The sequence below is a fragment of the Coregonus clupeaformis genome, chromosome 8, assembly GCF_020615455.1.
Source record: "Coregonus clupeaformis isolate EN_2021a chromosome 8, ASM2061545v1, whole genome shotgun sequence".
NCBI lineage: Eukaryota > Metazoa > Chordata > Actinopteri > Salmoniformes > Salmonidae > Coregonus > Coregonus clupeaformis.
Window position 1 is genome coordinate 46433055 of NC_059199.1, and position 11738 is coordinate 46444792.

At 40.4% G+C, this 11738-nt stretch overlaps 1 protein-coding gene across 1 annotated transcript; it reads right to left on the reverse strand.

Annotated features, from left to right (window-relative positions):
• Positions 1 to 935: 935 nt before the first annotated feature.
• Positions 936 to 10945, reverse strand: clptm1l (CLPTM1 like). Its single transcript, XM_041883583.1, has 16 exons — positions 10359 to 10945; positions 10148 to 10242; positions 9688 to 9877; positions 9083 to 9240; positions 7987 to 8183; positions 7754 to 7848; positions 7387 to 7471; positions 6390 to 6493; positions 3843 to 3908; positions 3684 to 3734; positions 3460 to 3542; positions 2678 to 2712; positions 2444 to 2499; positions 2291 to 2335; positions 1921 to 2036; positions 936 to 1761 (listed from the first exon to the last, which is right to left on the reverse strand). The coding sequence occupies exons 1-16, from the start codon at positions 10521 to 10523 to the stop codon at positions 1671 to 1673; spliced, it is 1632 nt and encodes a 543-aa protein (XP_041739517.1). The 5' UTR covers positions 10524 to 10945; the 3' UTR covers positions 936 to 1670.
• Positions 10946 to 11738: the final 793 nt, after the last annotated feature.

An 11738-nucleotide genomic window follows, 5' to 3' on the forward strand; every position in this document is an offset into this window, starting at 1 on the left:
GTTATGGGCTCAATCAATTAGTCTGCCAAGCCCTTTAAAAAAGAGAGACCACGGCATATCAGATGTGTCTTAGATCATTTTAGTTTTCCTCATCTATGAACAGGTTTTTTTTCAATGTGTAAAAATAATTTATAGACAAAACGACAATCAATTCTGAATTGCTGACAAAAGGAAATAGAATTTCTGCCTCAAATATCCTTACTACACTTTCCTGAAGTCTCTTTAATACATTTGCTCAAACTCCTAAGTTGGAAGCATATTGGAAAATACAATTCTGTCTACACACAAATGCAGCCTTTATCTTGCTGGGCATTAACCTCCCAGAAAATACACCAAATGCTTCCATGCTCAGGACACTAACTCTAATTGCTAAAAGGGTCATTTTAAGACCTTGGAAAGAGGATAAGCCGCCCTCATTTGCAGAATGGCTCAAACTGTCAATGAAGACTGTCAAATTTGAGAAAACTATTGGAAATGGAAAGTCAAAGGAATATGAAGAAATATGGGCCAAGTTTAAAGTTACTGTCTTGGAGTAAAGGAAAACAGGGGGACTTTATGTTATTTATAATATGTAATAATACCAATCAATCATGTGTAATTCACACAAATCATGTACATGAGAAGCTGCTGGCAATTTTATCATGACTCCAACTTTGTCATTATTCATAATATGAAGTACCTATTTATTCATTTCTTGTTTTTTTAATTTCGTTGCAGCCCTCGTATATATGGAACATTCTTATTTAGATTTCTGGTTAGGATGACATTGTGATATGAAAAGAAAAGTATAGAAATGTCCCTTTTTGACTTAAAATGATTTAGACGGATGAGAGAGAACAATGTGTCGTGTTTACATGTGGTATGTTTTGTTGTTTGGTTAGTGTGATATGTGTTGTAAATACAAATTTAAAAAAAACTCCACCAAAACAATCAAACATTATCAAATGCTTTAATAACAATTAACAAAATTGATCATCACACATTTTCGCATTCAAAAGCACATATTTGGCACCATCATCTCATGGTCTTCATGTTCTAATACTTTACAAGGTCAAATACAAACATAAAAGCAGAGATCTTCTTCTGAATGATCAAACACAGCTCAGAATTCTGGACGCTTTGACCAAGTGTACAAAACAGATTGTTGACATCAGTCAGTGTGTCTCCTGATGACATCATGACATGAAATGCCAGGTAGGGTTAAGGTGTTTTTATGTTGGATGGGGTAAACAGGTGCAGGCAGGCAGGGGTGGAGGCTGGACGGGGACTGAGTTGGTCCTATCCCATAGACAAACATATATTCACCAATCATGTTATACATCAATCATGGCTTGGTCCATGCTCCTTCAACTGGTGGCAGCTGTGGCTAATTCAACCAGTGTGGTGCTATTCATCGCATTGCTTAGGAAAGCCCACTCAAGTATTCAATGGTCTGGGTAGGTACTGTTTAAGGTTGGGTGGGTGGTGACTGGCAAGGATGTGACTACATGTAAGTGAGGGGCTTAGGAGAGCAGTAAGGATAGCTGAACCTTCCCTACTGGGAAAATCCACCTTGTGACAAATAACACCAATGCGTTTTATTGGCATTGTACCCCATCCCAGCACAGCGACGTGTAGGTCCATCTTCTACACATGGCTCGCAGGAGCAGCGTGTGTGATCAGTTATAGTTTTAGTCTTCATGGACTTTCCCTTTGGGTTTCTCTTCCTCGTCATAAGACAGTCCATATTCATTCATTCTGGTCTTATCAACAGGATACAGCCTTAGGAGAGAAAAGAGGTGGGAAAAGGTTGTTGTAAACAAATTGACAGTCAATCTGAGGATATTCTGTTATGCATTGGAGATAGTGTTACAAATGACTCATTTGACAAACTGCAACAGTCAATTTAGGGAAACTGCAGTGTGTGTGTGTCTGCCTTACCATCTCTGGTACAAGTAGACGAGGAAGACCACATCATCCCTGAAGCAGGCTAGCCGATGGGAGGTGGGCATCGTGATGATGAAGGCAAATATGTCATCGATGAAGGTGTTGAACGCCTGGGGATGGACAAGATGAGACGCAATAAATCTAAACTTCTATTATCAACATCCCTCAGTTTCATTCTTATCCACTTATTATTATTATGATGTCTTTATTTTCTGATAGATGTATGTATGTTTCATTGCAACAATTACTACACATACCGGTAAACATACTATAATTGTCCTTTAAATGATTAAACTATTTCCGAGACATCTAACATCTAGTGTAAAACCCGACAATCTCTCAAATACATATAATATCCACTCACTTTATACATGAATGCTTTCCAGGGTAGATGTGCCACGGACTTAAACTGTTGAAACAAGAGAATTATCGATATGGACACCAGCATCTGGCCATTACCCTCATGAATAATATAACAGAAGACATGTGCACTAGTACTTAGTATAACGACTCTGACCTTGTAGTTAACAAAGAGTTGAGGTAGCATAAAGAGGAATCCAAAAGCATATACTCCTGTCAAAAAAGGAACCATCAAAGTCAATAAATCTAGCTTTCAAAAGTAATATAATAATATTAATAATAATAATAATAATAATATATGCGTGTATAGATTTTTATGTATGGAAGCCCCAGTGGAAAAAGTTAATTAAGGCAAATCATACTGGCCTCAGGATAAGATCAATAACCTTACCATTCACTAAACTGTTGATGATCCAGGAGTACCAACTGTCAAACAGAAAGCAGAGGAGACATTATTACACATTCAAAACACACACACCGTGTAGTAGACCAGGTGAGGGCAACATTTAGAGGCTCAGATTAGGATTTCTAAATGCAACCGAGGGACGATTCTTTTTTTTGGACCGATTTGTTCGTCAAAATCAATTTGCAGGCCATAAAAAAGGGCAGTTATTTCAAAATATATAGGTCCATTAAAATGTCCACATACTTTCTATCAGGTATCAGATGTTCAAGTGTAGCCTGGGGTTGGTTTTAATCCAAAATAATAATTGCCCCCTCCCCAAAAAACGACTACAGTATGCCCATCACTGTAGTACAGGGTTCCCCAACTGGCGGCCCGCGGACCGAATTTGGCCTGCGGGTGGTTTTATTTGCCCAAAAAGTTTTCTGAGCAAAAACATAAAATAATAATAATAATAAAAACACCAGGAAATCAGCTCCAAGTTATTTTAATTTAAGAAATATTTTCCCAAGTATTCCCACGCATAATAGAGAGACACGTGATCATATACAAATGTAAGCAATGTTTGAAATTATTATGTTTTAGTCAAACATTATATCTGTTTCGGCTTCTTGCAGTTAATTTGCAGTCTACACATTTTTTGTAATTATGTTCCGGCCCCCCGACCATCCACTCAAGTTTAAAAAATCGGCCCGCGGCTGAATCTAGTCGATGATCCCTGCTGTAGTAGATCCAACTGTTAATATTCAGACAATAAAGTTATAGCCTACCCTTTGTATCTCAAAAAAACTAAGGCATAAACAGCTCCTCCAATACACAGTGGGTAGAGTAAATACGACAGGTACTTCATTGCCTGGGAAGAGAAGAACATTGCAAGGAAAATCAAATGGATCCAATTTATGACAATACTACTGTATACAAATTGAGGAGAAAGGAACAATTACTCTGTTTGGTGGTTTTTTATGGACAAAAAAGGATATATGGCAAGTCTCACCAGAGTATCATACTCTTCAGTCCTTCTCTCTGATTCGTCAGATTTCCCAAACTGTGGTGAGACAAACACTTGATATGCATATAGAACTAACATAAAACAAATGTAATCGTGAGCAAATGAACTCTGAAAAACATATCTTTACAAACAAACCAGACTTACTGTGAACGTTGGTCTTACACCCTTCCAGATAATCTGTATCTTAAAGGCTTTCTTCACCTTCCACACCTGTAGAGGGACAGAAACCAGTCAGGAGTGATTTACGAGTCACGGAAGGACATTGTGCAATAATCTACAAGGACACAATAATCTAAAAGGATCTAAAACATAGCGGATTAGAGAAGCCAGGACATCGGATGATGGGATTACCAAACCTACAAAAGGAGGAAAACATTGATAATCACTGAATAGTACACTAAATGCAGCAAACAGAAATCACTGAATAGTACACTAAATGCAGCAAACAGAAATCACTGAATAGTACACTAAATGCAGCAAACAGAAATCACTGAATAGTACACTAAATGCAGCAAACAGAAATCACTGAATAGTACACTAAATGCAGCAAACAGAAATCACTGAATAGTACACTAAATGCAGCAAACAGAAATCACTGAATAGTACACTAAATGCAGCAAACAGAAAAAGAAAATAGACTCAATCTGAGAAAAGTAAATGCCTGGCAAAATCCAATTGGGTCAGATATTATACTAACATGAACAACAGTAACTGTGCAAATGGAGAAGAATTTAGGGAAACACTGTCTGTGTTAAAAATGGCACCCTATTCCCTATGTAGCAGACTACTTTTGACCAGAGCCCTGATGTGCGTTCCAATAATACAGTATCTCCTGAAGTGTGCACTCGTTCACTACTTCCCACAAATCTAAAAGCCTTGGATTGATGGAGGCATCTACTAGTGGAGTTTCCACCATATACAGTGAGCTCCATAAGGAAGAATTTTTGTTATTTTGGTTGTACTCTAGCACTTTGAGTTTGAAGGATACAATGACAATAGGGTGAAGTGCAACAAAATATCGGATGAATAGTTTAGAGATTACAGCACCTTTTGTACATGGTCCCCCCATTTTAAGGTACTACAAGTATTTGTTAAATTGGCTTCACAGATGTGTGTCGTTAGGCAGGTGTATTCATTTGTGTCGTTAGTGAATGCAGGAGAGCTGTTGATGAATAGTATTGATTCTAGACTTTGCTATTGCCTTTGGAGATTGTTGTTGGGGTGTGACAACATGAGGAAGACAGCAGTGTCGATGGAAATGAAGCTGGCCGTCATAAGGCTCAGAAATGAAAATCAATCAATCAGGAACATTGCAAAAACCCTGGCCATGCCCAAGTCAACAGTTTGGTTCATCATTAACAAGAAAAAAACAACCAGTGAACTCAATTATGTCAAAAGACCCAGTAGACCGAGGAAGACCACTGTAGTGGATGACCGGAGAATACTCTCTATGGTGAAGAAAACCCCCCTGACAACAGCCCAACAGATCAAAAACACTCTCCTGGATGCAGGTGTAGATGTGTCAAAGTCTACCATACGTAGAAGACTACACCAGCAGCACTACAGAGGGTACACTACAAGATGCAAACCACTGATAAGCCTGAAGAACAGAAAGGCGAGATTACAGTTTGCTAAAAAGCACCTAAAAGAGCCCCAAGAGTTCTGGAAAAAAGTATTGTGGACAGATGAGACAAAGATTAACATGTACCAGAGTGATGGAAAGAGGAAAGTGTGGAGAAAAAAAAGAAATGCCCATGATCCAAAGCATACCACCTCCTCCGTGAAACATGGTGGAGGGGGTGTTATGGCTTGGGCCTGTATGGCTGCCAGTGGAACAGGCTCACTTGTCTTCATCGATGATGTGACTGCAGACAGAAGTTGAACAATGAATTCTGAAGTCTACAGAAATATTTTATCTGCTCAGATAAAACCAAATGCCTCCACACTCATTGGACGGCACTTCATCATGCAACAAGACAATGACCCTAAACATACTGCTAGAGCAACAAATGGGTTTTTGATGGCCAAAAAGTGGAAAATCCTTGACTGGCCGAGTCAATCACCGGATCTGAATCCAATTGAACATGCATTTTACATGCTGAAGAGGAGACTGAAGGCAATAAGTCCCCAAAACAAGCAGGAACTGAAGATGGCTGCAGTACAGGCCTGGCAGAACATCACCAGGGAAGATACCCAGCATCTGGTGATATCGATGCATCGCAGACTTCAAGCAGTCATTGCATGCAAAGGATATGCGACCAAATATTAACAATGATTACTTTATTCTACATTATGTTAAACTGTCCAATGTTTTTTTATGCCCGAAAATGGGGGGACCATGTACAAAAGCTTCTATAATTTCTAAACAGTTCATCCGATATGTATGAAAATACCCTCAAATTAAAGCTGACAGTCTGCACTTCACCCTCATTGTCATTGTATCTTTTCAAACTCAAAGTGCTAGAGTACAGAACCAAAATAACAAAAAAATGGTCACTGTCCAATGAATTATGGAGCTCACTGTATCTTATACTTGTAATTTCCTTCCAAATAAGTGAATTAGTGAACAAGTGCACACTTTGGGAGGAAGGAGAGTTAATTGGGACATAACCCTGGTCAAAAGCAGTGCACTACATAGGGAATAGGGTGCCAATTGGGACACAGCCACTGACAGCATGTGCGGGGACGTACCTCGATCAGGGAGCCTATTCCAGCAGGAATGAGGACCAGCAGGCTGGTCTGCTCATCAAACAGGTACATGAAAATCACAATGGTGCTGAAACACCTCCACAGTACTGGAAAAGGAACATAACATAAACAGGCCTAAGAAGAATAGTCAACCATTGGTTATATACACAATTATAAACTGGGTGGTTCGAGCCCTGAATGCTGATTGGCTGACAGCCATGGTATATCAGACCGTATACCATGGGTATGACAAAACATTTATTTTTACTGCTCTAATTACATTGGTAACCAGTTTATAATAGCAATAAGGCACCTCGGGGGTTTGTGATATATGGCCAATATTCCACGGCTAAGGGTTGTGTCCAGGCACTCCGCGTTGCGTCGTGCAAAGAACAGTCCTTAGCCGTGGTATATTGGCCATATACCACACCTCCTCTGGCCTTATTGCTTAATTGCATATCATCCCACACACAAAGGCATATATGTTATATTCAACTCCACTGAATAGCCACAACGTCGGTTGTATTTGTGGTTTAACGTGAGAGAGCAATACAAGTTCATATTGGTGACCATTTGGATTATAGCCTTAAACACAACTTTAGCTGTCAGTTACAATCAGTTATAGAACCAAACGCATATCATATGGCACATCAGCAAACTAAGACATTTGAACTAAGACACACCCACCAATGTGACTACAGGTATCTGCAGTTTGTCTGGATGACAAACCAGGGCACACAGAGAGAAGACCATCCATCCAAAACAGCCATGGTTGGGCTCAATTTGAGTTGAAGTCAGTCAATTCAAGAAGTAAACTGAAATTCCAATTAAATAATTGAAAAAGAATAGCATTTATTTTCAATCATTTATCAATAAACTGAAAAGGAGAAGCTATTTATTTTTTTTACTTCTAAATTCGATTTACTTCCTGAATTGATTAACTTCAATTGGAATTGACCCCGACCCTGCCTAACAGCATCCTAGTGAGAAATCAACCCACCTGCTTTGCTGGACATCCCCACCATGCTTTTCTTCTGCTTCCAGAAGCTGATGTCATTTTTAAAGGCCAGGAAATCAAAGAGGAGCTGCAAAGGAAATATTTGTAGGAAATCAGTCGGGGTCTCAATTTACTATTGAGAATTAGAATACACAAGGTGCTATTTCAAAATGTGGTTGTGCATCATAAGTTTTTCTCTTGTGGCAACAACATTTGCTAGGGCCGGCAGACCCGCATGATGATTTCAGATTTTTTGTGGCCCCCACCCCCATCAAAGTTGTCCATCCCTGATTTAGGCCTGTGAGTCAGAATCATCCATTAAAGATGAATGTCACTTAATCTATATGGAACAGTTAGACTTTAGTCTTACATGAAAGGCAGCTACAAAGAAGGTAAGGGCTAAGAGGTACAGGTTGGTGTCCACGAATATGCCCTTGATTTCATCCGCGTCTTTCTCAGTGAAGCCTGAAATCACAACAAACAAACCAATTAAATCTCATTGCGAGATTATGATGAGGTTTATTGTAGTTTTTGCACTTTGCACAATTCTTTTGCACTACGAAAATGTCACCCATAGAATTATATTTCCATGGTACTACTCACCGAATTGTTGCAGGGAGTAGACGGCATCTTGCATGTGAATCCAGAAGCGGAGTTTCCCGAGGGAGATGGTGTCATAGGAGATAGTGAGAGGAAGTTCAATGCTGGTGCTGTTGATCTCCATCAAGTCCTTCACTCGGTTGCTCAGCTCATCCACAAACAGCAGTGGAAGGTACACCATCTTTTTTCCATTTTGAAATCTTGAACACAGTACAACAATCAAGGAAAATCCATCAATGATATACCGTCTCATATACCACGGCTGTCAGTCAATCAGCATTCAGGGCTGGAACCACCCAGTTTCTAATAAAGGCTTTGGAACTTGAAGTTTACATTTTTGTATTGTGTATTGTATATTAGTGCCAGGTGTCTATTTGTAAGTGTATGATGAATTTCAATTCTGGATTGTATCTAGCTCTCTCAAACTCTAGGTGGCATTCTGCCTTCTCCCTACAGTTCTCAGCCATTAGCTTTGCCCACGACTGCATCATGAACTACAATCCCAACGCTGTGTTTTAACATTTAGAAACTTCAATAATAATCACTTGCGATACGGCTTTTCAAAACATATGGCCCTTATCTTTCATTAGCGAAAAAATAATCCTTAAAATAAAAAAGATATACTTACTGTAGCAGTTTTGCACAGATCCATACAGCTATGCAGCTCCATCCGACGAAACTACACTTCCGCTACACTTCCTGAGTTACGCTTACACACAGGTCTTCAGTGCATGCTAGATAGATAATTAACACAGGTGGTCGCCTCTAGTCTATTTTCCGTAAAGAAGAGCTATAACATGGAGATATGATATGGCCATGTGGAAACACTAACCCTATCAATGTGTGTATCAATTAAACCTTTTTTTTTTTTAAATGTTTTATTATTTCTTGCTGATATGAAAGATAAGGTCCTTATGCTTCCAAAACTGTACCGCAAGCGATGCATGTTAATGTTCAGACCGAGCGTCAGGGATCTTAACAAACCCCTTCCCCTTGAGAAGACGGCAATTACTTGTATGTGTAATGTAAAGGAACTGAGTCATGGTCAAGGGCTAGATTGTATCATGAGTGCTAAGTGCTGTGCAAAGCGTGTGCTTACACTTTCAGGTAGCGGTGCACGTCACTGGGCAGGAAGTCCCTGTCGAAGACAAAGTCTTCTGACACCACATTGAGTGTGAGACGTGAGCGCCAGTGAGACACGGGCCGGTCCACTGCAGAGTCACCTCCAGTAGTAGTCTTCCGTTTCTGCTGCTCTGGCTGCACTGGGCACAATGACAACAACAGATCAGAGAAAAGGACAAGTGAATAACAAAACAACACTAATGAAAAATGCAGAAAAGGGCAGTGGTCAAAACAATAAAATCAGCAAGACAGTTTGAAAGACGTACCCCACAGAAATGCATTCCAATGTGAAGGATATTCCAATGTAACACATTTTTATGTAGACAAACATGCTACAGAGGGACCATTCAGGATGGTTGATTCCAAGGCAAGCCACCGTGTGTGTATGGACATACCTTAACAATGAAGGCTTTTAAATAGATACCAACGAGTGACTTGCTTTGGAGCTTTTCCATGGCTCTTGTACATGCTGTCTGCATCCCAAATAGCAACCTATTTGCTTAGAGTGCACTACTTTTGACCAGAGCCCATGGTGCACTATTTAGGGAACGCAGCCATTGTGTGGTGTAATAGTAGTCTGACCTTTGGTGCTTCCTCCCCTGAGATCAGGCTGACCTCCAGTGGTTTGGGTATCATGTAGGTGATGAGCTGGGTCACCAGGTGCACCTGCCTGGGGTCCTGCCACGGAGACATGCCTGCCTGGTGTACAAACACCATGGCATACAACGTCCCATTCTTACGGGTCTTCTTCGGGAGGGACACATTCACAATCCTTTAGGAAAAGGGATAAATAGATATAGCAGGGAGAGGTACAACTTCGCAGGTTGAAATAGTCTATTGACTGTTTGTTCAACGTTAACATTTAACCATCTACAATGAATTTGGGCAGCCGTTTTGGATGACTTGCTTATATGAAGTCCAAGTAATCCTGCAACTACCCAGAGATCACTGTGTCTACCACAAAGTTTCCATAGGTGATCATCCTGCTTATTACAACGGACATATATACAGCCATATCCTGTCACTGTAAGAAAAGTTGCACCTTTCAAACTTGGACTCCACATCAAAGTCCTCCTCCTTGTGAATGAGGGTGTGTCCACCATCAGCATTGGGTCGTAAAGCAGTGTAGATACTCAGCTGAAAATGGAGGAAAAACCAACAACACAGCAAACGTTCACACACTTAGCTATTGCAAAACGGCTGGCTGACTAAGTTTGCATTCCATCTAGCTAGCTTCAATGATGCATACCAACCTGGAGTCGTGGTTTTCCTGCCAGATAAGGGTTGAGGCAGTTTTCGAATTTGGGGTTCTCACAAGGCTTGGTGTAAACGATGCCATACATCACCCAGCAAGTATGCAAAACATACACAACAAACACCCCGACTATGAGCGTCGTGAAAGAGGTCTTCTGAAACATGCTGCCGATTGAGTATAGTCCTTCAAGTACGAAATGTGCAAGGCAGATACTGTAGCGACGCTATCCTCCTCTAAACCGAGGAGCGAGAACTGATGCAAAGCCGAAAGAGAATTTAGCTAAAGAAGATTAACGTCGGTTGATGCATTTCTCATACTGTAACGTTAGTGTAGCTTGTGGACTGGACATTGTGGTCACAGCTGTCGGCAGGTGCTAGGCTAGCTATCGTTGATCACAGTGTACGTCTCCTCATCTCTTTTACCTATCAAATGCAATGTCTATTAGTACATATTTTGTGCAATATAAAATCCCCGAATTCTGCTTCTCAGTTTGCCTCTCGAAATCGCAATATCATGTCTATTTTAGCTAAAAGCGTAGTGTCAGCTAGCGACTTCCGTGATGTATTTCCTGGTTAGACGATTCGGGGAGTATCAAACTGCGGCTGCGCAAATCCAACAATTTGCATACCAGTTGAAAATATCTTGGCCACTAGATGTCACCCACGCTCCATGCGGTGCAGTCCGCTCTTCATTTTAATTTCAGGTTTTCTAAGTCACCTTTATACTGTCAGTGCCAGGTCAACATTAACAACAGAAGAAGCATAATTTGTCTTTTTTGCAGGAGATTTTTTCATGTATTGTACAAACTAATTAAAATATGTTGAAAAACAATAAACACAAACCTCTACACTTGAATAAATACAATCTATACGGAACAAAAATATTAACGCAACATGCAACAATTTCAACGATTTTACTGAGTTACAGCTCAAAAAGGAAATCAGTCAATTGAAAGGAATTAATTGGGCCCTAATCTATGGATTTCATATGACTGGGAAGGGGCGCAGCCATAGGCCCACCCATATGAGAGCCAGGCCCAGCCAATCAGAATACGTTTTTCCCTACAAAAGGTCTTTATTACAGACAGAATTACTCCTCAGTTTCATCAGCTGTCCGGGTAGCTGGTCTCAGACGATCCCACAGGTGAAGAAGCCGGATGTGGAGGTCCTGGGCTGGCATGGTTACACGTGGTCTGCGGTTGTGAGGCCGGTTGGACGTACTGCCAAATTCTCTAAAACGAGAAATTAACATTCAATTCTCTGGCAACAGCTCTGGTGGACATTCCTGCAGTCAGCATGCCAATTGCATGCGCCCTCAAAACTTGAGACATCTGTGGTATTGTGTTGTGTGACAAAACTGCATATTTTAGAGTGTCCTT